Source organism: Phlebotomus papatasi, chromosome 2 (assembly GCF_024763615.1).
Source record: "Phlebotomus papatasi isolate M1 chromosome 2, Ppap_2.1, whole genome shotgun sequence".
Taxonomy (NCBI): domain Eukaryota; kingdom Metazoa; phylum Arthropoda; class Insecta; order Diptera; family Psychodidae; genus Phlebotomus; species Phlebotomus papatasi.
The window spans coordinates 50,054,725-50,079,589 of NC_077223.1; the positions used below are offsets into that span (position 1 = coordinate 50,054,725).

Genomic DNA, 24,865 nt, shown 5'->3' on the forward strand with positions numbered 1-24,865 from the left:
CCTCTCTTTGGAATGTTAGGAAAAGAAGACGTACATATCGGAGAGTTGGATAAAAGGGGCTTTAAAGCCAGCCATCAAAGGTACAAAGACGCCAAAAAATAAAAAACGAAACCTACAGTCATCTCTTCTATCAATATCATATTCCTATAACTGCATCCTTTTTACCGCGATTTATTTGCTTTTCGAAATAATGTAAAAAGAATCAAAATCTTGTTCGAAAGATCGAATTATATCACAGAAAGACATTTTTTTAACCTCACTTTACTTATTACGCTATATTTTTACTATAACCTATAAAAACTAAAATTTAGACTCACAATTTGCACTTTTCAAGTTTTTTTTTTACCAAAAATTCACATAAAACACCCAGAAAATCACTCCGAAAACTTTCTTGCAAGACGTCGTGTTTTGAAACACAGAAGCATCTGAATTTTCTGTTATCTCGCTCTCCCCCTATCCCCACTTTTCAGTTTGCTCTAGCCAACTCGGGCATACATATATTTCTGTGTGAGTTAAGCCTCTGTAGGTTGTATAACGCATGCGCATATATCATAAATTAACCCACAAGAAAGTCTTTCAATTTGTTCACCATCTCTTTCGAGCGCACACCGTTTCGGTTGCACGTCCAGGGATCAGAAGCAACACACAAAAAAAAAAAAAAAATTAGAAAGAAAAACCGTCCATGAAACTTGTTCTATTGGCGCGAATGCCATTCGTATATGATTCGTATGGTGATCGTGATACAATCGTAAACATATCGGATGCGAATGTAACGAAGTGTACGAACACAATAAAAATCAATAGAGCGACAGTGAACCGAAGTTTTGTGAAGAGAAATTGTTGGTTGAAGCGCTTGCGTACTCATCATTACAAAAATTTATTCCTTCCTTTTTTCCATCCCACAGAATTTTCAATTTAATATATTTTCATCACTTTTCCACACAATCTATTTTACTCAATATTTTCCCACAAGTTTTTTTTTTATTTTATTATTATATTATCTGAATTACAAAATATTGTTCCCTTTCCCTCAATACAATTTACACCTAAATATATTACAAAAAAAAAATCGATACCTAAAAGGAGTATCCCAGAATTTGTAAAAAAAAGTTTTTTTTTTAAAGTTGTGCAAAAGTAGTGAAAAAAGTGATTCATCAAATTGGGAACATTTAATCATGGTTTATCAATAAAATTGTGAAGAAGGTGCTTCAAAATTCGCATTCAACGTATTTTTTATGAATTAAAATAATAAAAAAAAAATAAAAAAATGTGTAAAGAAATTTAATAAAAGTGTATTAGAAATTATAGAAAAAAAATTGTGCAATTGATTTTCTTGACCCCTTGAGTGTCACCCTTTTCCTCTAACTCACATCACCCTACTTCACTCTCTATTGCCATCTCACTCAGTTAAAATTACTTGCGTCAGCTTCAATGACTTTTTCATAACCTCTCTCTCTTTCACCTCTACAAGTATCACCTTCATTTTATAACTCCTTGTCTCTTCTCCCTCCGCGCATATAAACTCCTGCTCTTTTGTATGATCTGGGATATATACTACTACACAAACATATGGGGCGTCATTTTAAATTCCATCGAAGCAACCTCGGAGAGTAACCTTTTTCTCTCCCAACATCTATCCATCTCACTCTACCCGGGTATCACCAATTCAACAGCGACACTAGCGCTAAGGAAATGCATCGAAAAACTACTTTTCACAATGAGACCTTTCAAAACCGTATTGTTTCAATGAGAAACTGCATTGAAAAGTGTGAAAGTGGCCTGAAGAACCCAAAAATTACAGTGCGTTTCGAACCGGAACCCATTTCGAACTTCAACTTTATATATTTTTTTAAACGTTTTCAAATACAACATTAAAGCAATATACTATCTTGAAGAAAAGGAAATGTTTTATTGACTTTTACATCTTAATAATATTTTAAGAAAATATTGATTTTTGTAAAATTATGTAATAACTGAAGATTACAAAAATAGGCCACATTTCGGTTTGTGGTTTTTTTTTGCCTGAATGAGCAAGAAAACCCCGATAATGTGCTTTTTTTTTCAAAGTATCCATGCACTTTAATCAATAATTTAAATAAACAAGTATATAGTGTGGCCGAAGGTGACTGTTCGTGACATTTTACTGTTTAACACAATTTCCTCACTATACTTTTATTTTTATTTAATTGGCTATTCCAAGCAACAGAAATGGCATATGTAAAATATGAAATTTTACAATACACACCTTATTTATTTATTTTCCAAAAATTGCCAACATAATGAATATTTTCGAAGAAATAATAGAGTTAATTTTCACATATTTTGCACTTCTTCCGGGCGGCACTTAGTTCCCTTTTTTCAGCTCATACCTCTTGGGCATTTTTATTTATTCTATGTGTTGTGCCTATTTCGAGTCCACGCATATTTCGTGCTTCATTTCATCCTCAACCGAAATAAAGAAAAACAACATAGTAACACAACCATAAGGAAAAGAATAAGAGAAAACAAGTAAAAATTTTTCAAGTTGTGTTTCTCTTTGCCTAAATATAAATTACACATTCTATAATTACTCGGCCATACACGGTATTGCTATCTCTCTCACACACTATATATATATGGACACAGCAACGTCATTTTCTCTTGTGTATTTTTGCCCTGTTTGCTGTTGCTCTCATCGATGTAGTGAGACAAAACAAAAAAAAGCCACCCATCGTTCGTCTACGCAGGCGCATTTTATTCCTACATAAACATATACCAATAAAGGCGCCAGCCAATTGCAATCTAGATATTGGCTATCTCACTCGCACCCACTTGTCAAAATCTAAAACCATACGAAATTTTCATCAAATCCTGACATTTTTACATAGAGTTCGTCCTCATTTTCACGAATATGCCAATGGGTTGCCGATCCTTTATGGATATCTTCATGCATTTTGCACTCTACACATCCGATATTTAACAGTGTAGTTAAAACATTGATTTTTCGGTTATTTCGCATCTTTTTCAATGAAAGAGGAACTACTACAATTACAATTTCCTTAAAAAACAATTAATTTTTTGAAATTTCTTTAAACTAATACTCCCAAGCATTAAGTGAGAAAATAAGAGAATTCATAAGTACAAGACAGACAGCAATGATTGATGAAATGCAGAAGATAATTGGCTTCTAATTAAATCAATTGAAGAAGACGGCAAAAAGGAATATATCTGCAATTAATCTATACAAAAATATCGTGATTATCTTATCCCTGTTCTCTCCATCATCATTAAGATTCGTTCATTTGTGTAATATTTGTGCTATGAGGTTTTGAAAATTTTTTCTTTACTTTTTTTGTTTAGTCTTTCACCTGAAATAAGACAATTTTTCTGATAAACACATTGCAGAAACTGAGAAAAAACATCAGTTCCAAAAGCTTTATTATTGAGTTTAACATTCCTTTACTAGTGTCTTTTTAGTCTTTCACAAAACGGTATTTTGGTGATTGAAAACTGATTAGTTAGAAACTCTTTTTTTATTTTATCAATCAATAGATTTTTTTCGAAGGAAAGACAAATTATTGCGATAAGTTTTATATCAAACATAGAGGTATTTGAAACGTTTTAGTAATTCGTAAATTTATTTTTCACCATTTCACAAAGTTATGAATATTGTTTTACTGGTAATATTATATTCATTTCAATAAAACTAGTTATAAACCTAGATCAGCTTATTATAGGTGAGATTCTTAACGTGAGCTAATTCGGAATGCATGCAAATTTAATTTAGAGCTGAAGTTAGTTAAGATTCGGATAGTGACAGAAAAGTGATACATGGTGAAATGTAGACCAGAATGTTCTCTATAATTTTGCCGTAAAACTAGATCTCATCGAATACTCAGAAGACGAGATAATCGAGGTTGTTTGTTGCTGAACTCGTTTTCCGACCAGAGCGCCCAAGTGTTCATTTGGTGAACTTCAACTATATCAAAGAATTGTTGTATTTTGTGAGACTTTCCATTTAAAACCCTATTTTAAGTGTCCTGTTCGAGTAGAAGCTGTCAAATTGACATCTGAGTGATTTCAAAGCGTTAGGGGAGACCGGAGCAGAATCAGCCACGTCTAGTATTAGACAGTGGTATCTTATAGTTTGCCATCGAAGGAATATTGCGGAAACCACTCTTTGTTCTAAATATATACTTCCCTTACTATTCATTGAAATATTTATCAGCCTCATACAAACATTTTTTGTACAAATTATATCCAATGAAAAATTTCATTTGGTGGTTAAATCTACCCCGGTCTCCCCTATTTTAGGAAAAATCAATTTTATTACAATAAAACGACAAAATCGGACAGATGGCATTATCTGAGCAAAAAATGTTGTTTGGACGAAATATAAATGTAAATGTCCTCTACAATTATGCCACAGTAATCATCAAAATTGGTTGATCAAGAGTCGAGATAATTGAGTTTATGTGTTATAAAAATTGATTTTTCGACTGTGGCGTCCCTAGCGTTGGTTTCACGAAGTTGAAATGTTCCAGAAAGTTGTAGAATTTTGCGAGGTCTTTAATTCGCGTCCTCACTCGTCAAAATCGGTCACATAGAACCGGAGATATGACGTTTTGAATTTCGTGAACTTTGACCCCTCATCTAGTTCTATTGTAACCACAGCGAACCCACATGTCCCTTTTTGTAAACATCATAGTCATCGATAATAAAAATAAATACAGTGAATCAGATTCTGATGGACAAATGAAATTGCTTGTTTTTATGATTTTGAGACCTTCGGGAACTGGGCTAAACCTTTATTCTGAAGACCGTTTTACCTTTGAAAGTACTATATAGTTTAGTCTCTAGGAGTTCTTCTTCTTGACGAATTGACAAATTTTTCCTGGAATGATTTATCCTATCTATTCGCAATGGTACTTATTGACAAACGAACCTCTCCGAGGTTCTTTATTATGCCTTATTCATGACTTGAACGTTAAGGTTTCTATCAATTACAATATTCTAGTTACGAAATAAAATTTCCCTAACTTTAAAGGTTTTGATTTGGCTCAGTACTACCAATTTCTTACAAAAGAACGGTTCTAGTAATATTAATTATAGATAGATACTAATTTTAATTTACCCTCATTCATAAAACATACAGGAAAAAGAGTGAATGCAGGTCACTATAATAAAAAAATTGTTGGGCAGATCCCTACTGATATAAAGCATGTCCACGATTATATAGTTTCCAAGGAAAGTGCTTCAAAATTAAAAACAACAATGATACTACTAAAGAGAGAAATTAAAAAGAATCTGCAAAATTGTGCTAATCAAAATCTTGAATAAAAGTAAAGTTCAAAAAATATATATATTTTCGTCTTTTTTATATAGTTCTTGTTTTTGAAACATTTTTTGGGAGAAATTTTATCGTGGACATGCTTTAACAACTACTAGGTTAATGGGACTGACCGACTACCTGACTACAATCAGACCAACCGACTGCACCTGTTTATTCTATAAACAAGTGTTAAAAAGAAATAAGAAAAAAAAAAGAAATGCACGTTATGGGAAATATTTTTAGAAAATTGCAAATTACTATAAAAGAATCTATAATGGGATGACACATGTTTTTTTTTTAACAGAAGGCAACGTGATCGCGTAATAATCAACTATGAAGACTTTGTTCCGAAAGCATGTGCACAAATAATCGGGACTCTACGCTGAATACACTACGTAGGGAGAAGTGGGGCACCTTTGAAATAAGGATTTTTCTTCTATATTTAAGTGGAACTGAGCCATATAGTTATGTAATTAAGTTTCTCAATCTGTTTTTTGTACAGCTAAACTATAGCACGATAAGGCTCGATTTTATTTTAAAATAGGCGAAAATCCCAATTTAAAAGATGCCCCACTTCCCCCTAAAGCCTTTGTTGTCAGCAGTGGAAATAAAATTGAACGATTCCACTTTTATATTATAGATTTTCGCTGTAAAAATATAGGATCTCTTCTATATTGCAATAGTCTTGTACAGCCTACGTTCAGGTATCCGCTTCCAAAATAGATCTCAGAAACTTAATATCTAATCTCCCACATTTTCTATACAGAGGAAAGTGCCCAAGGCTTTACACGGTCTCAAGCTTTACAATGACTAAATTTTTCGTATGTTTTTCAATAAATGTAACTCATCCATATTTTAAAAACTAGGGGAAAGTGTCTTGTTTTTAAAATATATTGCAGAGTCGCATTTATTCAGAAACATAGGAAAAATTTAGTCATTATAAAGCTTGGGACTGTTCAAAGCATGGGCACTTTCCCTACTCGTATTCATTATATTTCCAGAGCATTTGTTTCTTTTCTCTAGTCTCATAACACGTGTTATGACGATTAGAATAACTTTTATTCATCTTTTCCTCGTTCGAAATCAAAGAAAGGGGTATGTACAATTCACATTTTTCAACTTGCTACCGATCTGGAGCTCAAACCGTAAGTCTTGGTTTTCAGTGATACCCCATAAAATATATTATCTCCATAGGTGAGACCGGGGTAGAATTAGTCAGGGGTTAGAATTAGACAGTGGGGTGTTATAGTTTACCTTTGAAAGAAAATTGAGCAAATTACTATTTATTTGGAGTAATTACCTCCCTCGCTATTCATTGAAATATTTATCGGTTTAAGAAAAATTTCATTTGCTGGCTACTGCTCCGGTCTCCCCTATACTTGTCTTTCCTCACTCCCGAGTCCCGACTAAACCATGTTTTTTTTTAAGATTGCACGAAAACGCATTGTTAATTTTTTTCATTTTTGGATGCTTTACAGATCGCCTAGGTAGGCATTTCGCCCATATACGAAAATCATTCTCATAAAGGTTTTCCTTATCAACCGAATGGGTCATATTTGGGTTCGTCGAAAAGGCCTTGAAATATCTGACAATTCTTAATCGGTTTCAATCGGTTATGAACCTGATAATGTAGAGAAATGTGGTCTGCCTTTGAACGCGCCAGGCTTTAAACATTTTTTGAGGGTCCTAGGGGTGCCCGAAGGTCCCAAAGCTCTATTTCTAACCATTTGGCCTCTAGTCATGAAATTAGCGTGGCGGCAAATAAACTAAAAATTTTAGATTTCCCAAATTTTACTAAAACTTGACCCCCTTCGCGGTAAATATTCAATATCATGGGTATACCTCGAAAACGAGGATTTAAATTTTTTCCTGCTATTTTGACGTTTAAATTTTTGAAATAAGTGAAATTATTAAGAATATCCAATCTAATTGAAGAGCCTGGGGCAGTTTTACACATGCATGATCTTGGTAGGTATAAAATTTTTAGATAACAATTTGATATATAGGGGGAAGCTTTGATGTTTCGCATATACGCTACCATCAAATACTTCGTATTTCTTCCGTATTCCTTTATGAATCTCACATATGGCTATATATTTTAATAGCTACTCTTAAATCCCACCTCTCCTGAAAAAATTGGGTGTCTAATTCTTTTTTCCTAGTTTCAGGAAACAAAAATTAAAAACAGGTGCAAAACTGTAATTTTAATGTGTAATATTTTGTACAATTTTGCACAATTGATATCACTTTTTTTGGAAAACTACTATCACAGGATGTAGAGGGGTTATTAGGGTTTAAATTTGTATAAAAACCTCTTGGAATGAAGAAGGCCGTTTTTGTGGGTGGAAAAAAATTCGCAAACTTGACCCATATTCATCGATCGGATATTAAGAATTATTATGTATCGCATAGTGAATCTAGCAACACTATAATTTTAATGTTCTAACATAACCTCACTTGTGTGTTGCGGACGTCAATGCAGCATAACCTTCAAATTTCCACATACATTTTGGGGTTGCCAAAGTGACATTTTCATGGAATTTGAAAATCAAAGAAAGAAAATGGATTCCTCAGTGTATAAAATTATGCCTTTTACAAATCTTCATAAAAGTAATATTAAAAGATATTATTCCTCACATAAACTATTTAATCAGATAGACTAGAGTTCCGTCTAAACAATGATGTGTAACTTTTAATGTCGGGTGCAAAATTTACGGTGAAAATGGGACGTTTTTGAGTGATGTAAATTATATGCGAAAATAGAAACTTGATTGAACTATCGGACAAATCGCCATTAAATTTTCATTTTCTTCTAGAGAAAAATGTGAGGATTTCCCAGGATTTTGTGAGATAGGATTTTGAACCTAGTAAGTAAGAGGTTTTTTTGACATAGTTGGTGAATTGATACGGTTCGTGTTGTAGTCAGAAAAAATTACTTAACTTGGACATCATTTTTGTATGCGAAACATCAAAGCCTCCCCCTATCTATTATAAAGTCGATAGCCAAAAGAAACTAGCTGGACATAGATTGAATGTAGAATTATTTACCGTTTCACTAATAAAACTTTAAAGAAATCATCATGAGCTTAAAATTATCCAATCTTCACCCTATTTAATATTAGGGTCCATTTAATTTTTCTTCAAACTTTTGCTAAGGCACTTCTTAGGTTTGTTAGATTTTAGATTCCAGTTCTAAAATAAACGATAACAATTACTATATAAACCAATTTTACAAGCTCAATTATACAATTTTAATATCTCTTGAAAAAAAATCACGCAATATTAAAAGAAAATACTTGAAAATTTATTTTAATAACAAAATTTTTCCTAGGTAGACTTGTATCTTTGTAAAATCTCAATTCAAAGCCAAACAAATGACCCAAAAAAATCTCAAATAAAACTGAGGAAAATTCCTAACCTCTCTCAAATCGATCCCACACTCTGTTTACTTGCCATCACGGCAAAAGCATCCACATAACATTTTTGCGATATTATATTTTTGCACGATACAAGTCACAAGTTGATAAGATACACCGCCACTTTAGTACGAAACCTCAAGTGATAGAGAGCGTTGTTGGGTTCGTGACTTGATACCGTATGTGTGTAGAGATTGGGTTTTTCTGTCAGATGTGAATGTGTATGTGTGTAGTGCTTGTCTCTCTCTCTTTCTCCTGCCAAAATTTATATGACGTTGCGGAATAGAGAGAGATAATAAGTTCCTTTGAGAGAAAATTGGCGGAAAATATCTCCGGGAAAGAGGATCACATCTCAGAGGGCGCACTAAACTGAGTTACACCACACCACTACTATTGAAAATCTCTATTACGCTCCCATCATACTCTCTCACTCTATCGCACTAGTTGGCATTTCATCCAGGGTGTGAGTGAATGAAATGGGGGATATAAGTGAGAGGTTTTTCTGCTAGTGAGAGAGTGAGAGAGAAAAAAGAGAGATCAATGGCTGTTTCTGACTACTGAGACGGGTGAGAGAATGAGAGGAGATTCTAACGAAAAATCTTTAGTGGAATTTCACAAAATGACGCACAAGGAAAATTCAAACAAAATATTCACAGAGGAATCAAGCGGCAAATGCCAGAAAATTAAACACATTTTCATTCTAACACTCTCTGTACGGTTTTTTTTTCTTTTCTTTTCTGGGGCACCCTGAGAGACGCTCTGGATGAGAGTGAGAGGAACTTTTCCTTCAATGAAGTTTTTTGGGGGACATCTTTGAAATAAGGGGGAATATTCTTTTTTCTTTCCGCGAAATACTGCAGAAAAAAGTACCACTCAAACGCCCCTTGGTTCATGCTAAAAGGTGTAAAGAAAAATTCATGGAAACTTACCAATATCACTTGATTTTTCCACGTAGGAGACCCCTTTCTGACCAAAGAACACTGAGAAAAATATGCACGCGGAAAAGGTTGGATGAAATAAAAAAAAAAGTTGATTATTTTGTCTCTGGGCTGACTTTCGTCGCAATTCACGTAGCACTCCGCCCCTCTGCACTTCACTTTTGTCTTCCAAGTGGCTCAATTTGTTGGACTGTCTGATAAATCACAATATTCACAATCTTTCTGCCACTCTGTTGGTCCATTTTCTGCTCCACCACGACACATTATCTGCTCCTCGGGGGACACTTTTGTGATCACACACAAGATCCTGAATTGGAAAAGAGAAATAGAGGGCTTTGCTGAGTTTTTCTTTTAGGGAATTTATAATAGCACTGTGAGAAAACGCCACATTCAAACACCACCGTCTTTCTCCGCAGCTGACCGGATTGAGACTGGCAAAGCAATATGGCGCGCGTTGTTTGGTCGAGTCCACTTTTCCCTGAGATGCCGCCTCACCAAGCTAGTCCATCCAAGGTGCTTCACGATATACATTATTTCTTTGTTGTTATCACATTATTTTGATTCTTTTTGTTACACGATGTTTGCTTTAATTTTTCTTGAATCTTAGATGCAAAACAGATTACTTGGAATTTGGTATTAAATTAAATACAAATGTTACAAACTTTTTTCTAGAAATATTTTTTTTCGACTATAAATTCACATGTAATGTGACAAAATGTGTGATCCTAAAACCGCAGTGTCATAAATAGAAGAAACGAGGTTATACAATGATTTCTTAAAAAGAAAACTTGGATGTAAACGAGAAAATAATAATCGGTTTAGAAGAGAAACACATAAAACTTTTCTACCTCAAAACTACCCAAGAAGCAAAATAGTAGCTGCCTTATAGAATCAAGACTGACAAGTCTTTTAATGCACCTATAAAAGGTTTAAAAAGAAAATTTTGTGTTAAGGTAAAATTCCCGTGGAAATGTTTAAGCCACTCAAGAATGCGCCCCTTTTAGCAGCCAGAGTCACAGAAATGGGTCTAAGAGGGTTATGCCCAACGCACAATAACTTTTGTTTTGTAAACATGTTTTTGACATTTCAATGAGAGTGAATGAGATCTAGATCTAGTCATCTCGCTCATTCTCATGGGAAATTTTGAAAATATACTTACAAACAAAAGTTATTATGCGCTAGTGATTATAAGCAGACTAAAGTTTTTTTTATAAGGCGTTATTTAGAGAATTGTACAAGACAACATAGAGAAAAAATATGTTTTTTGTATATAAACGCATTAAAAAAATCAGAATAAAACCAAAACTCGGAACAGTTAAATGAAAATTAATCATATAATCTCAAAATATTTAATTATATAATATCATTTACGTCTTCAAATATGCGAATATTATGTTATTATGTGGATGGTGTAAATTACTGGTATGTCAAAAGGTATGAATGTTGTTATACGTGATTCTAAGGCACCTATCAAGATTTGAAGGCTTTCATGGCTTTCGTTGATTAAAATTTACAATTTTTCTCTTTTTATTTATTCGTAAAGTAATTTTTATAACACTATGCTAGAGTGTTTTTGCCCTTGGTTTCTCATGCCTTATTCCTGTTTGGGTCGAATAATTTACGAAAATACTTATTATTTTGAATTCATTTTGTTTTTGCGTCTGGAATCTAGAAAAAAACCGTTTTTGATACTTGGGTGCGTATATATCCGATTCTGTTGAACCGATTTATTTCTTAATATGAAAAAAATATCCTCCATATGCCCGACAATCCATTGGACCGTTTACACAGATGACAATTAGAACACCGGTGTTCCTAAAAAAAAATTCCTACGGTCTTATTAAGTTATGTTTTGCCTAAGAAGTCAGGAAATGTTTTCTTTTCCAAACCCCAATTTTTGACACGTGATCTAGTCCCCGGCGGGTGGCTTTCAAAGTTGAAGCTAATTTCTTACTTTCACATGCAAATACGTATGGGAATTTTCCTGCACTCATGACCGTTAAGCGGTATTCAGTCTAGAGATTTAGCCCAGTTCTCGAAGGTGTCAAAATCCTAAATAAGAAACAATTTTATTGGTTGATCAGAATCAAATGGACCATTTACTCTTATCATCCAATCCTGAGTCACAATTTTCCAAGAAATCTTAATTAATAAATAATTACAGAAGTTAAGCCTTATGGATGCCGTTAAAGAACGTTGACCGTTAACTAATGATTAGTTAAATTGTAAATTGTAGGTGAAGAAACATAAAATTAGAATATAAATAAAATTATTGTCCAGAGATTTGTAAGGGCCTTGATAGACCTGAGGATTAGCCGAGAGACGGCTTAGCGTAATTATATTCGAAATAATGGTTAGACTTCATTTCGATCATTTCCCACTAAGTCGTCTCTCGGCTTAAGTCGTAAGTTTGTCTAGGGCATAAGACTATATTCTCAACTATTAATTGATATTATTTTTACTATTAACTATTATCTAAATAAGTGAACTAAAAGAATTTTTAGAGATTGTGATAGGAAAACAAACATTTGTATTTAAAACAAATAAGTAGTTATTACTTAGTTTATTTTGTTAGCGATTTTTCTAAAAACTGATTTATTTTAAATTGAAGAACTTTAAAATATTCTATAAAATTGTTTAAAAAAAAGATTCTCTTTTTGGCAAAAATTTGATAAGATTTACTCTATATTGATGCTATACACTTCATCATCTCTTTAAATAAATATTATTCCCTTAAAGAAATCATGGTATTCTGTTCTAAGTAACAAATAAAGCGTCTTAATACGATTAATAATAATAATATCTCGCAAAATTCAACTCACTAACGCATCCTGAGTTACATCCTAGGTCGCTTGTAAAGAATCTCATCTACCATAAGTTTATCACTGACTTATAATTTTAAGCATCTAATAGTGCATAAAAAATAATTGTCGACTAATGCAATTGAAATTGTTTGATCAAGAATCACTAATGAAGAGGATATGTTTAAATCATATTTAAGATTTCTTTTCTAATAATTTTACCAATTTATGCTAAGAATATCATATCACTCCTTGGAAATTACAAGGGGCCAACTCATTTTCAGCCATTTTTCAGAATACAGTATGAAAGATTCAACTTTGTGTAAATAATTATCTCAATACAATGACTGAACAAAAACAATTTATTTCTTTTCTATTTACATGACTGAAACATTCATATGTTTACCTTTTAATATATATTTTTTATGAGTTAGCTCTTTGTCAATCTAAATGATGCGCAAATTTTCCAGAAATTAGAACGAGAAGGGATCAACCCGGTTGAGTTAGTCCCTTGTTTTACAAAAATTTGAACGATAACTCAATTTTGTCCCTCTTAACTTCAAATAAAAATTGCACAAGCAATCAAAGAGTAAAATTTTACTCTTTGAATAATATCACTTGAAAAATTATTGAATTCTTTTTCTAAGTGGATTAAAATCTCACAATCTTAAAAAGAAGTGAGTTGACCTCTTGTAATTTTCAAGCAGCGATATAGGGGTAAGTAAGGCACCTTTGAAATAAAGATTTTTCACCCATTTTTAAATAAAATTCAACCTTATCGTAATATAATTTCGGTGTACACATAGATTGAGAACCTAAATTACATCATGATACGGCTGAGTTCCATTTAAAAATAGGAGAAAAATTCCAATTTCAAAAGTGCCTCACTTTCCCCTAAACTCTAAATATAGTAGACTCTCTCTCAATCGGGAACATGGGGCAAAATTTCATTCGGTTTATCGATAGATTTAGGCGTCAAAACCTTTGTAAATTCCACAAAAAGCGCTCAATTATAAAGAATCACGATAAAATAGGAAGAACTACAGCGAATTTGAGAGAATTAGCTTCATAATTAAACGTGAAAATTGTCAACAAAATTTGTCGCCCGATTGAAAAAGAGCCGATTGAATGAGTCTACTGTAAGCTATTATAAAATATTGCATGACGTCACATATACCGCTGACACATAAACATCAACAACATAACCCGTCCCGAAGCACCTTGAATTGGGCCGTTCAAACGACAAGGGGAGGCTCTCTGCAGTGACTTTGTCCCACTGTTGCCCCCATCCCAAAGCCAATTGCATCCATCATCTGCATCTTGTGAACTAAAACCGACGGAAAAACGCGGATTTTCCACTGAAAATGGCTGGAAAAACATATTTTCCAACGTACAAGATAAGCTTAGGCCAGCAGCGGCCTCCCCTGGGCGAACTCATTGAAGTCAGTGGACTCGCCCAAGTCTCTTGTGCGCAATCTTCGCTACGACAAAACCCGATTGAAGCTTTCGGTGCGTATTCGTGACATCTCCGGTGAAAATTCTTCACACTGTTGCCATCTCTCTCCCACCCACACAAAAATACCCATTTATGCACCTCCTTGCCCCCGGATTCACGAGGGGGCGAAAAGGTGCTCTCAAATTCCATCCGAAAACACTGCGAAGATTGTGACGGGAGACTCGGGAAAATTGCCCCCGCGAGAGGGACTATTGGATAGTTCTACTAAAACGTATACCGAGATGACCTCGTTCTCAACTACCTTTCAAAATGAATCTCCAAGGTGTTCTTCAGCTTTTCCACCACAATTGTGCACTTGGGAAGCCTTTACAGCGAGAAAATGGTAAAATTTGCAAGTTTTTTCACAGAAAATTTGATTTTTCCTCAGGACGCAACACTCAACACTTTTTACGACAAAACTTTGAGGTTCTGTTGTGCGACTCGACGAAACTTTCGTTAAGCTACCGCTGAGAGCGCCACTTAACGCTCTCTCACACACATTCACATTTCTCTCTTATTTGTTGGCCAATTGGAACATTGAAACGTGTTCCAGAGGTACGAATATAAAAAGAAATGTTTAATTTTCCAAGGGAATCAGTTAATTGTGAGTGTACCAGTTGATAAAATCCCTCCAGAAAAACCTGTCGTGGCCCATTTAACCAGAAAAAAATGAAGACCAATTGTGTGGTGATTTTGTTAGTTTTGGGATCCTTTTTGGTGGCCGGTCAAAAAGTTGATCCTCGGGAGGCTAAATGCCTGAGTGAGTATCCATGGAAACAAAACTCTCTAGCCCTACTGATCCCTTGTAATTTCATAATAAATCTCTTGTGCAGTTTGCAAAGCCACCTTGACGGAGATGGACAAAGCAATCAGCAAAGTAGATCCCAGGAAAAAGGCCGAGGTTGGTAACTTTAGGATAGATGAAACAGGAGATGCAGGAGACAAGAAGGTGATCCCTCTTGTAAAATCAGAGATGTACTTAACTGAGCTGATGGAGGAGATCTGTAAGTTATCGCATGGGCAGTGTGACGAAATCTTGTACTGATAAGGATTCTCTCTGTTTTTTTTCCTTCAGGTGAAAGCATGGATGATTATGCCAAGGCTAGATTTAAGAAAGACGGCAAATTCACAATCCTTAAGTTCGTCACGGAAGAAGGGATGAATCCTCTGGTTAGTGAAGTCGATTTTGTTCAGGATGGAGATCTCAACAAGAGCTTAAAGCACTACGTAAGTTCCTTTAATTAAAAAAAAAATAAATATATTCATTTTCGAATTTCTATTAAAAATAAAAAGGGGAAAGGAGGATATCTACAAAAAAAAATTTTAGAAATGATAATTCGAATGAATAAATTAACAAAAATTAAGAGTTGGCAGGTGATATAAATTCGTGAATGAGATAAGAATTTTTTATAGCACAATTTAAAGCGGTAAACTGAGAAAACCCATTTTTTCCACTTTCATATTGTGGACGTTGTGGATAATTATTATTCTAGAAAAAAATCGAATTGTGCTGTAAAATGAGTATACAATAAATTTAAAATATCTGCAATATTCTGGGAACTATTCTCAAAGATCAATAACCATAAGTTTAGACTTCCAACAATTTTAAAAGGAAATCTTGAGAGAATTTTCCTTAGACAAACCTTATTTGTATTTCTTTATTTTCCGATTTTCGAATAAATTATTTAATTTAATAAATTACAATTACAATCATTATTTCATTGCCTTTGATTGGCTCAAATTTTGTAAAATTTGGAACTTTATAAGCCCCACCCAATCAGAGAAAGCAATAAATTGGCTTAAAATATTTTCAAGTGCTTAAATGGGGCAAAATGTAGCAAGACAGATTTTTTTCAAGTTTTAAGCCTGGTCTTATAGCAAATTGACCAACTGCCGAGATAAATTTTACTCTATTTAGGAGATAAATATGAATTTTGAGCCATTTTCTAAAAACTAATTTTATGGAAATTCTCAAAGAAGATAAAACGGTCTTCAGACGAGTTTAGCCTAGGTGCCCGAAGTAAAGATGGTAAAATTTCAGAAATTTCACAGCAGTCGCCATCTACTTTAGGCGGAAATTCATGAAATTTCTTGAAATTTACCAACTCTAGCCCGAAGGTCTCAAAATCCTAAATGGTGAGCAATTTCATTGCTTTTTGAGAGCCTAATAGGTAATTTATTTTTAATAATCTAATCTTAACTAAAATTTTTCCGAAAAATCGTAATTGATAAGAAATTAGAACAATTAGGCCATTTGGCTAAGCCGTCTGAAGCCCGTATAAGTCTAATATTGACAGGCATTTGTAAATGAAATAAATATCCAGTGGAAATATTTTGATATAAAACTTATTATTTTATAATTATGTTGTAAACGATTTTTCTCTCTCAATCCGGTGATCATCAGATATCAGAATTCATACCATTTTCTAAAATCAGTGTTTGATAACAAAAATATCTTTGTTGATTTAAAGGGGTGGCAAAGTGTCCCAGGCTTTGCGAAATGCACGAAATCATGACTTAGTAGATGCTATACCTCAAATATACTTTCGCATCATTTACCATTTACCGGTTCCCATCTGATATGAAACGATTCATAAATCATTCAAAAGGTCCTCCAAAATTGTTTTAAAAGTATACAATTGATTTTCGGATAAACTTTAATTATCGACTAAGAACCGGTTCAGACCGGTTCAGAACCGATTGGAACCGGTTTAGAATAGAAATTCTAAGACCTTTCCAACGAGCCCAAATATGACCCCATACCTTGTTAAAAGCCATTTCTAATGCCTTTTTAACCTTTGAACTTGAAAAACCGTTATTAGGAATAATTCAATGGTTTGGCCCGTTTGGCCTCTAGAGCTAACGACAGCCGGACGGACAGACGGACGAACAGCGTGACGCCAAAAAACTCGAAACATAAGATTTCCAAAATTCTACTTTAGGGATTCTGGAACTGGATATTCGTGTTTCACGAATCATTTCTCGGTTAATATTGCTAAAAAAAATCTCTATATATTAAGTCACTTGTTTCACCGTTTGATTTTTTTACAACTGATTTCCCTGAATTAGAAAATTTGTCTATTTTAAATTTAATTTTAAATATAGGAAAAAAAGATTTTTTTCAGTAATTATAGCTTCTCGGATCCTTGCCGAGCTTTACGATTTATAACTTCTATACAAAATAGTGTTTCCAACAACGGTTAACCGCTTATAGAAAAACCGGCTCACCACCCTATTCTAAAAAAGGATTTAAGATTGGTTTTTAGAGATGAAGTCGGTTTGAAACCGTCTCTACAGAAATTTTTAAGCTTAGGGTAAGTGTGCCAAATTTCGGCATAGTTGCATGCAAGCGCCTAAGTCTCAAGTTTGATATATACAGTAGACTCTCGCTTATCCGTGAGAGCGGGACCAAAATGTCATACGGTTTTTGAGAGTGATAACCATTAAATTGTTTGAAATCCAACGATTTTTTTGTTTACAATGAAAATTTATAGAGTGAATCCTGACCTGACTGAATCCGACAGTCTCTCTAAACACGCGTACTGTCCAAAAAAGTTACAGTGAGTAAGAATTACAGTAGATTAGAGCACATTTGCTTAACAAAAAAAAACCCAAAACGGGAACAATGTTGTCATCAAAATTTTGAAAATTCAACTACCTCACGGATTTTTTTATGTCACCCGGAAAAAGAGTCCACGGATAAGCGAGAGTCTACTGTAATATTTTTAATATAAATTGATTTTTTTATTCCTTCAGTTATCGATTTCATTTTCTCTAAAATTATTCTTAATACATTTTAAAATTAGTGAAATGGAGACATAGCTTTGGTGGCCTATTTCGGCCACCTTTATTCTCATAGTTCCTTGCCCTTCGAGAATTTTTCCAATGTCTTTTTCACATCTTCTCGTTTATAAAAGTTACATTTTTGTTAATTTACTGCACTGTATAATATCTAGAGTGTGCAAAAACTAATAATTCATAGAAATTCGAGGAATAAAAAAGGTGACCCGAATTGCAAACTGACCGGAATTTGGTACATTTACCCTAACTAAATTTAAGAAGCAAGAAAAAAGATATTAGAGGGAAGGGAGGTACCTTTGAATGTGAGGCAGCTTTGAAACTGGGATTTCTTGCCTATGTATAAATGGAACTGAGCCATATCATAATGTGATTTAGCTACCAAATCTATTTGTGCAGCCAAACTACAACATGATAAAGCTCAATTTTATTTAAAAATGGGTGATAAATCCTGATTTCAAAGCTGCCCCATATTTAAAAGTGTCTCACTTCGAATCGATAACTTTGGATTTTATCCAATGATTTTTTGAAAACTTTAGAAAAATAATTTTCTTTACGTATTTTTAAGCTTTTTGACTGATTGAAAGTTCTCTTATCTTAAGATTTTTTGATTAGGTCTTCTATGATCACAAAGTAAGGAATTTTGAGTCATCATTAATTTGTAAGTGAATAATACTATGGCAAAAACAAAAAATATGAACTCGAATTACGAAAAAATGTACAGGATGCTAGATTTTTTGAGTATAACATAGTGAAGAAACTTTTCTAAATTTATTAGAACTTTTTAAAGACCTTACTTCTTTAAAAAAAATGTACATGATAAACGAATATAAAAACTACGATTCTAAAGAAAACGGATAAATTTATTTTAACTTACATTTTTTAATTTAAAATACCAGTATCTCAAAAGAAAATTTTGATCAAAAATAAAAATAAGCAACAAAAAATTAAAATTTTTAAGCAAACTCATTAAAAAGAAATCGCCTGCGGGTAAGCAAATTTTCTTGATGCATAATAATGCCATTTCGCGCGTTTTTTTTTGATCCCGAAAATGTGGGTAATCCCGGGACTGAGTGTATTTACTAATAATAAAAATATTCTTAAAAATCATTCCTTAATCTCCAACTTTTGCCTAAACACTCGACTTTTTTGGGCCAGAGGGTATAGAATTTATAGATTAATTTAATAAAATATTTTACTATCGTGTTGAATTCATCAATGATCTAGTACAATCATAAAATAATACCCCTTTATATCAAAATTTCACATTTTAATTGATTTTTTTTCGGACTCCGACAGAGTCAACCAATTCAATAGACTCAATAGGCCTGGAAATAATTAGTTGACTCTTTCGAGGTTCCACTGTACTTCTTCGTTGCTTTTTCCTTTTAGCATCAAAAACTGTTAGGAAATTCTATACAGTACTCTCTCAAATTCGGGCATTTGGGACTGAAATGTCAACCGAATTAGAGAAATTCGGGCAGCAAATTGTTTGAAATTCAACGATTTGAGAGAGTCTACTGTATAGAATTTCCTAACAGTTTTTGATGCTAAAAGGAAAAAGCAACGAAGAAGTACAGTGGGACCTCGTCGGAGTCCGAAAAAACCAATTAAAATGTGAAATTTTAATTAGTTGACTATATCGAGGTCCCACTGTATAACTTATATATCGAATACTTTTTACCCTTTTTCAGTGTCTAGAAGTTCTGGAGGACTATGAAGTGGAGATCCTGAAGCTGTACATGGCTGATGAACCAGTGCAGGATGCAGATTACAAAGTTTGTACGCACGCAGCTAAATACTGCGATGATCCAGCGCCCCAGGAAGAATATACCCTAGAAGAGGACGAAGCGCGAGAAGAGCTATGAGCATTCCACAAGTGCCCAGTTTCTTAAAAAGAATGAGTGTTTTTTTTTGTATATAATTCAACAATAAATCTGTTCACAAGAGAGACATGTAAAAAGTAGTAAATGCAATCGTTGACACTTTGGCATCACAGGAAAACATCCTTGTGGATTTCCTCCTTATTCTCGATTTTTCTCTCTTACATCCGGAACACACCGAAGCGCGTGGCATCTCCGGGATTGTTGAGAGCAGCACTGAGACTGAGTCCCAAGACGCGTCTCGTGTCTGCTGGATCAACAATTCCATCGTCCCAGAGACGAGCTGTGCTGAAGTAGGGTGATCCCTCGTGCTCAAATCTCTGCACAATGGGACGCTTGAGGTTTTCACTTTGCTCCTCTGTCCAAGGTTTTCCGCTACGTCTGTGCTGTTCCTCGGTGATCTGAGCCAAGACTCCAGCTGCCTGGGAACCACCCATCACGGAGATCCTGGCATTGGGCCACATGTACAGGAAGCGCGGGGAATATGCTCTACCGCACATCCCATAATTCCCAGCACCATACGATCCTCCAATTAGGAGAGTAATTTTCGGGACATTGGCACAGGCTACGGCAGTGACCATCTTAGCGCCATTCTTAGCAATTCCATGCGCTTCAGCATCACGGCCAACCATGAAACCTGGTTGAAAAGAGTTCGGAATTAAATTGCCGATTTGTTTTTAATTTTGTAATTAAAAATGAAATGGTGTCTGAAAGAAAATTCTCTTCAATTTCAATTAGGATTTTTTCCAAAGGCTTTTTTTTGGATGATAAAGAAGTTAATCCAAGGGGGAGATATTAGTGTCGGGAGTGGTGTACTGGTGAAAATGAAGTGCTTTGGAAGTCTTTGGAAGTGAGAGTGTTCAAATATAAAGTTTTTTTTGTCTAATTACGAATTTTTCAGACTACGTTAGTTTTAGTTGAGATTTTTAATTCGAGCGACAGTACAATTTGAAGAAGTTTGTTGAAATTTTCAAGTTCGGCTTACAATGAAATGGAGCAAATACACTCAAACTTATTACAGCTTAATGAAAAATATTACGTATGAGTATTGTAGTTTATATTGCCAAAAGGCTTTTGCTTAAAAAAATTAGAAGTATAAAAAAAATAAAATCAATTATGAATTTGAGAATTTAGAAATTTTCCATTTTTGAGCTTAAATATTTACTAGACAGCAAATAGCTAGAGACTTGCAAAAAATATTCTAGATTCCTTCAACCTTGTAACTTTACAATTATGTACAGACATAAGAAAAAAATAACTTTAGGTAGTCAGGAAAAATTATTTTCTTTATGGGACACCGGTGTTCCAATCGTCCTTAAAGGGTTAAACGACTAGTTGCAAAAATCTAGCTAAATATCTAAAGACGTAAATTAGTGACAATTTTTCACATTCAGATAGATTTACAGTAGACTCTCTCAAATTCGGGCATATGGGATCGAAATGTTAGCCGAATTACACAGAAATTCGGGCGACATGTGCATATAGATATTGAGTTTACACACTGATATATAGTAAATTGCATGAAAATCCCTCAATAATGCAAAATCACATCAAAACTAAGACAAACCATGCTAAATTTGAGCATATTTGATTCATTTGATAATCATAATCAAACTTGAAAAGTGACAACAAACTTTAAAGATCTTAAAAGAGCCGAATTTGCGAGAGTCTACTGTATGTTTTTCTCTTTTGTTCAACTTCAAATCGAAAAATATGTCAGGTCTAACCTTAAAAATGTATAAAACATTTCATATGGAAAAATCTTTCTCAATCTTGTAATTTGAAAATAAATGCTAATTTTATTCTAAATTACTGTTGAAAGAAATCTATTCTAAATTTTCATAAAATTTCAAAAAACTAAGATTCTTACCTCAAAAATGCACTTAATGTATTACTATGAAAGAAAGAAAAGTTTTAAATCCAAAAATGGGTCTGAAAGTGTTATAAAAACTTAACCAACTGTTACACCTGTTTTAATTATTACATAACTAAAAATAGGTGCTTTTTGCACTTTTTAATAATTTATCGGAAATGTTTTAGGTTAGGCCCAACATAACCACAAATTCTTTAAAATTAAAAAAGTAGGAGCATCAGGATAATTAGGGTAAGTGTGCCAAATTCCGGCCAGCTTGCAATTTCGTCCACTTTTTTTGTTTCTCGTATTTCCATGAACTTTTAGATTTTACGTACTTAGAGATTATACAATTCAAAAGAATAACAAAAAAACGTAGCTTCGACAAACGAGATGACGTGAAAAAGATATTGGAAGAATTCCCGAAGGGCAAGGAACTATGAGAATGAAGGTGGCCGAAATAGGGCACCAATGCTATGTCTATATTTTTATTCATTTTAAAATGTATTAAGAATGATTTTCAGAGTAAATAAAAACGGTAAACACTTTACAAGGTTCCAAACAACACTCTTACAAAAGAAAGAATAAAAAAAATCAATTTGTATTTTAAATACAATATTACAATATTATTTACATATATATAAATATTATTTATATATATTTAAATATATAAATATTATTTATTATTACAATATTACAATATTATTACATTTCAAACTTGAGACTTTGACGCTTGCATGCAACTATGCCGAAATTTGGCACACTTACCCTATGACATTTCTAGATTAAAACTAAATCAGAAAAATTTTAAAAAACATTTTAGAGTAAAGTCTGGAATAAGTATTTACACTTAGGGTAAGTGTTCCAAATTTCGGCATAGTAATTGCATGCAAGCACCAAAGTTTGTAGACCTTGTAGACAGTTTACCGTCTTAATTTTCGCTAAAATCATTTCTAATACATTTTAAAATGAATGAAAATCTAGACCAGACATAGCGTTGGTGGCCTATTTCGGCCACCTTCATTGTCATAGTTCCTTGCCCTTCCGGTATTCTTCCAAGGCCTTTTTCACTACATATCTTTTGTCGAAGCGATATTTTTATTATTTTTTTGTATTGTATAATCTCTAGAGAGTATGTAAAAACTAAAAATTCATGAAAATTTGAGAAACAAAAAGTGGCCGGAATTGTAAGCTGGCCGAAATTTGGTACATTTATCCTAATACTGAATGTATTTTTTTAAATAAGTTTTTATTTAACAGTTAATTATTTATTAAAATTAACCCGATGAATTAAAAGCTACCGGAGCTGAGACTACGACTGTCCGAAGGAGGCGAAGAAGGGATTTTTAGGACGAAAGAAAGCCGAACTTGGCCCAGTAAAATTTATAAATAGTAGACTCACCAGTGATGTTTTGCAGGAAGATCAGTGGAATTTTTCTCTGGGCACATAGTTGTATAAAATGGGCTCCTTTGAGTGCACATTCTGAAAACAGCACCCCATTATTCCCAATCACTCCCACCAAGTTTCCATAGAGTCTAGCATAGCCACATACGAGGGTATCTCCGTACATCTTCTTGAACTCCGTAAACCGACTCCCGTCAAAGACTCGAGCAATCACTTCACGGATATCGAATGTTTTGGTAAGATTGGAACCCACAATTCCATAGATCTCCTTGGAATCAAACCTTGGAGGTTCAATGGATGAACTGGAGTCCCTTGAAGGGCCCCCAGCAACAGAAATGGTAGAAGAAAGTCTCAGATTGTCGCTGAAGGCATTCGAGGAAGGATGATTGAGATTTCCAATCACCTGTCTGGCCAAGTAAAGTGCATGATGGTCATCTGTGGCATAGTGATCGGTAACTCCTGATGTTTTGCAATGGAGATCAGCTCCACCCAAGTCTTCTGCGGACACCACTTCCCCAGTGGCTGCCTTGACAAGAGGAGGACCCGCCAGAAAGATAGTCCCTTGCCGACGAACAATAATACTCTCATCGGCCATAGCTGGCACATAAGCTCCTCCAGCTGTGCAGCTTCCCATCACAACAGCTACTTGGGCTATTCCCAAAGCGGACATGTTGGCCTTAGGAATTTTAAATTGACCGTCAGTCCACCAGGAATGTCCGGAAAAATCCCATAAAAAAGAAACTTACCTGATTGTAGAAAATGCGACCGAAATGCATTTTGTCGGGGAAAACATCTGCTTGGCGTGGAAGATTAGCTCCACCAGAATCCACCAAATACACGCACGGTAATCTGTTCTCTTGAGCAATCTCTTGGGCTCTCAAGTGCTTCTTAACTGTGACCGGGTAATAAGTGCCTCCTTTTACTGTTGCATCATTTGCCACAATCATACACTCCCTGCCCTGAATTCTCCCAATTCCCGTAATTATACCCCCACAATTGACAACTTCCTTCTCGTACAGCTCATGCCCAGCCAGAGTACTTAGCTCCAGGAAGGGAGAACCCTTGTCCAGCAGCAAATCAATTCTCTGACGTGCTAAAAGTTTGCCTTTGGACGTATGCCTCTCAATGGCAACGTCTCCGCCACCTTTCAAAGCACTAGCAGTAGTCTTCTTAAGTTCATCCACTAATTTTGTCATGCTGGAATAGTTTTCCTGCCGCCCAAAGTTTATTATTGAGATTCCCAAATTAGAAAAATTCTTCGCTCCCTCTTCTTACCTGATATTCAGGAGATGAAGAGTTTACAGGAGTTCCAATCACATTTGCTTCACCAATATGTACACATCGTGTCTGAAGACCCGTCCAGCGGAGTTTCAGGCACCTGCCCAGTATCCTGGAGTGTTGGATCATGATGAAATATCCTCCAAAAAGTAAATTACCACGGAAAAGAGAAAAAATCGCAGAAGGTCGGTGGTGATGTAACCACTTGGATTAAGGCACTTTTTATCACAATATCTGCAATGATAGCCAAATATTTCGATTAAAGCACGTTAGTTGGATTACCTATGAGATCTACAGGTAATATTGTCTGATAAAACTCACAGATAGTGGAAAAAATAGAGAAAATTCAACAGCACGCGATATTCTCACAAAAACACGAGATTTTACGCTACACTACGAAGGGTTGCCAGATTGAAATTCTGATAAGAACAATTAAACCGGAAAAATAAGAAAACTTCTGTTTTCTTTTCATTTCTCTTGCAGAATTTGCTTCACTGTAACATTTACGAAATTTTTATAAACAAATTCTCTAGAAAAAACAGTAAAAACTGGAATATTTTCATTTTTAACCCTATATCAGACAACACTTTTCGTTAAGTTTTTTGTTCGAAAAGTTTTTGTCACAGTCAGTGCTGTCAGTTTTACTGTGAGAATTTCTCAGTGAAAATTTTTCCATTCAGCCTCTTTT

The 24,865-nt window shown here is 34.2% G+C and overlaps 3 protein-coding genes across 5 annotated transcripts in view; 1 reads left to right on the forward strand and 2 right to left on the reverse strand.

Moving 5' to 3' along the window:
• LOC129801449 (paired amphipathic helix protein Sin3a) overlaps nt 1-14,288 on the reverse strand; it is a 51,851-nt gene extending 37,563 nt beyond the window's left edge. For 2 of the 3 annotated variants that reach the window (XM_055846512.1, XM_055846515.1), the window contains exons 1-2: nt 14,224-14,288; nt 9,657-9,972 (exon numbers count right to left, since the gene is read on the reverse strand). The gene's annotated coding sequence lies outside the window, so the exon portion shown is untranslated. Of the gene's footprint in view, nt 1-317; nt 423-9,656; nt 9,973-14,223 lie in introns of those variants that run through there. The other variant, XM_055846513.1, reaches the window with a different exon arrangement.
• Nucleotides 14,289-14,502: 214 nt separating this feature from the next.
• LOC129801597 (protein seele) lies at nt 14,503-19,722 on the forward strand. The gene is made up of 4 exons (XM_055846819.1): nt 14,503-14,721; nt 14,795-14,965; nt 15,037-15,188; nt 19,454-19,722. Exons 1-4 carry the CDS (start codon nt 14,631-14,633, stop codon nt 19,625-19,627), a joined length of 588 nt encoding a protein of 195 aa, XP_055702794.1. The 5' UTR covers nt 14,503-14,630; the 3' UTR covers nt 19,628-19,722.
• A 15-nt stretch (nt 19,723-19,737) lies between these two features.
• LOC129801491 (probable methylcrotonoyl-CoA carboxylase beta chain, mitochondrial) lies at nt 19,738-24,808 on the reverse strand. Its single transcript, XM_055846600.1, has 5 exons — nt 24,499-24,808; nt 24,175-24,411; nt 23,646-24,110; nt 22,897-23,575; nt 19,738-20,279 (listed from the first exon to the last, which is right to left on the reverse strand). The coding sequence occupies exons 2-5, from the start codon at nt 24,304-24,306 to the stop codon at nt 19,804-19,806; spliced, it is 1,752 nt and encodes a 583-aa protein (XP_055702575.1). The 5' UTR covers nt 24,307-24,411; nt 24,499-24,808; the 3' UTR covers nt 19,738-19,803.
• Nucleotides 24,809-24,865: the final 57 nt, after the last annotated feature.

Coding starts and splice junctions, on each gene's coding strand:
- LOC129801597 (XM_055846819.1), top strand. CDS start 14,631: ATGAAGACCAATTGTGTGGTGATTTTGTTAGTTTTGGGATCCTTTTTG. Junction 14,722..14,794: donor TCGGGAGGCTAAATGCCTGA/GTGAGTATCCAT, acceptor TCTCTTGTGCAG/TTTGCAAAGCCACCTTGACG. Junction 15,189..19,453: donor ACAAGAGCTTAAAGCACTAC/GTAAGTTCCTTT, acceptor ACCCTTTTTCAG/TGTCTAGAAGTTCTGGAGGA.
- LOC129801491 (XM_055846600.1), bottom strand. CDS start 24,306: ATGATCCAACACTCCAGGATACTGGGCAGGTGCCTGAAACTCCGCTGG. Junction 24,111..24,174: donor CTTCATCTCCTGAATATCAG/GTAAGAAGAGGG, acceptor TTTGGGCGGCAG/GAAAACTATTCCAGCATGAC. Junction 20,280..22,896: donor CTTCCTGCAAAACATCACTG/GTGAGTCTACTA, acceptor CTTTTCAACCAG/GTTTCATGGTTGGCCGTGAT.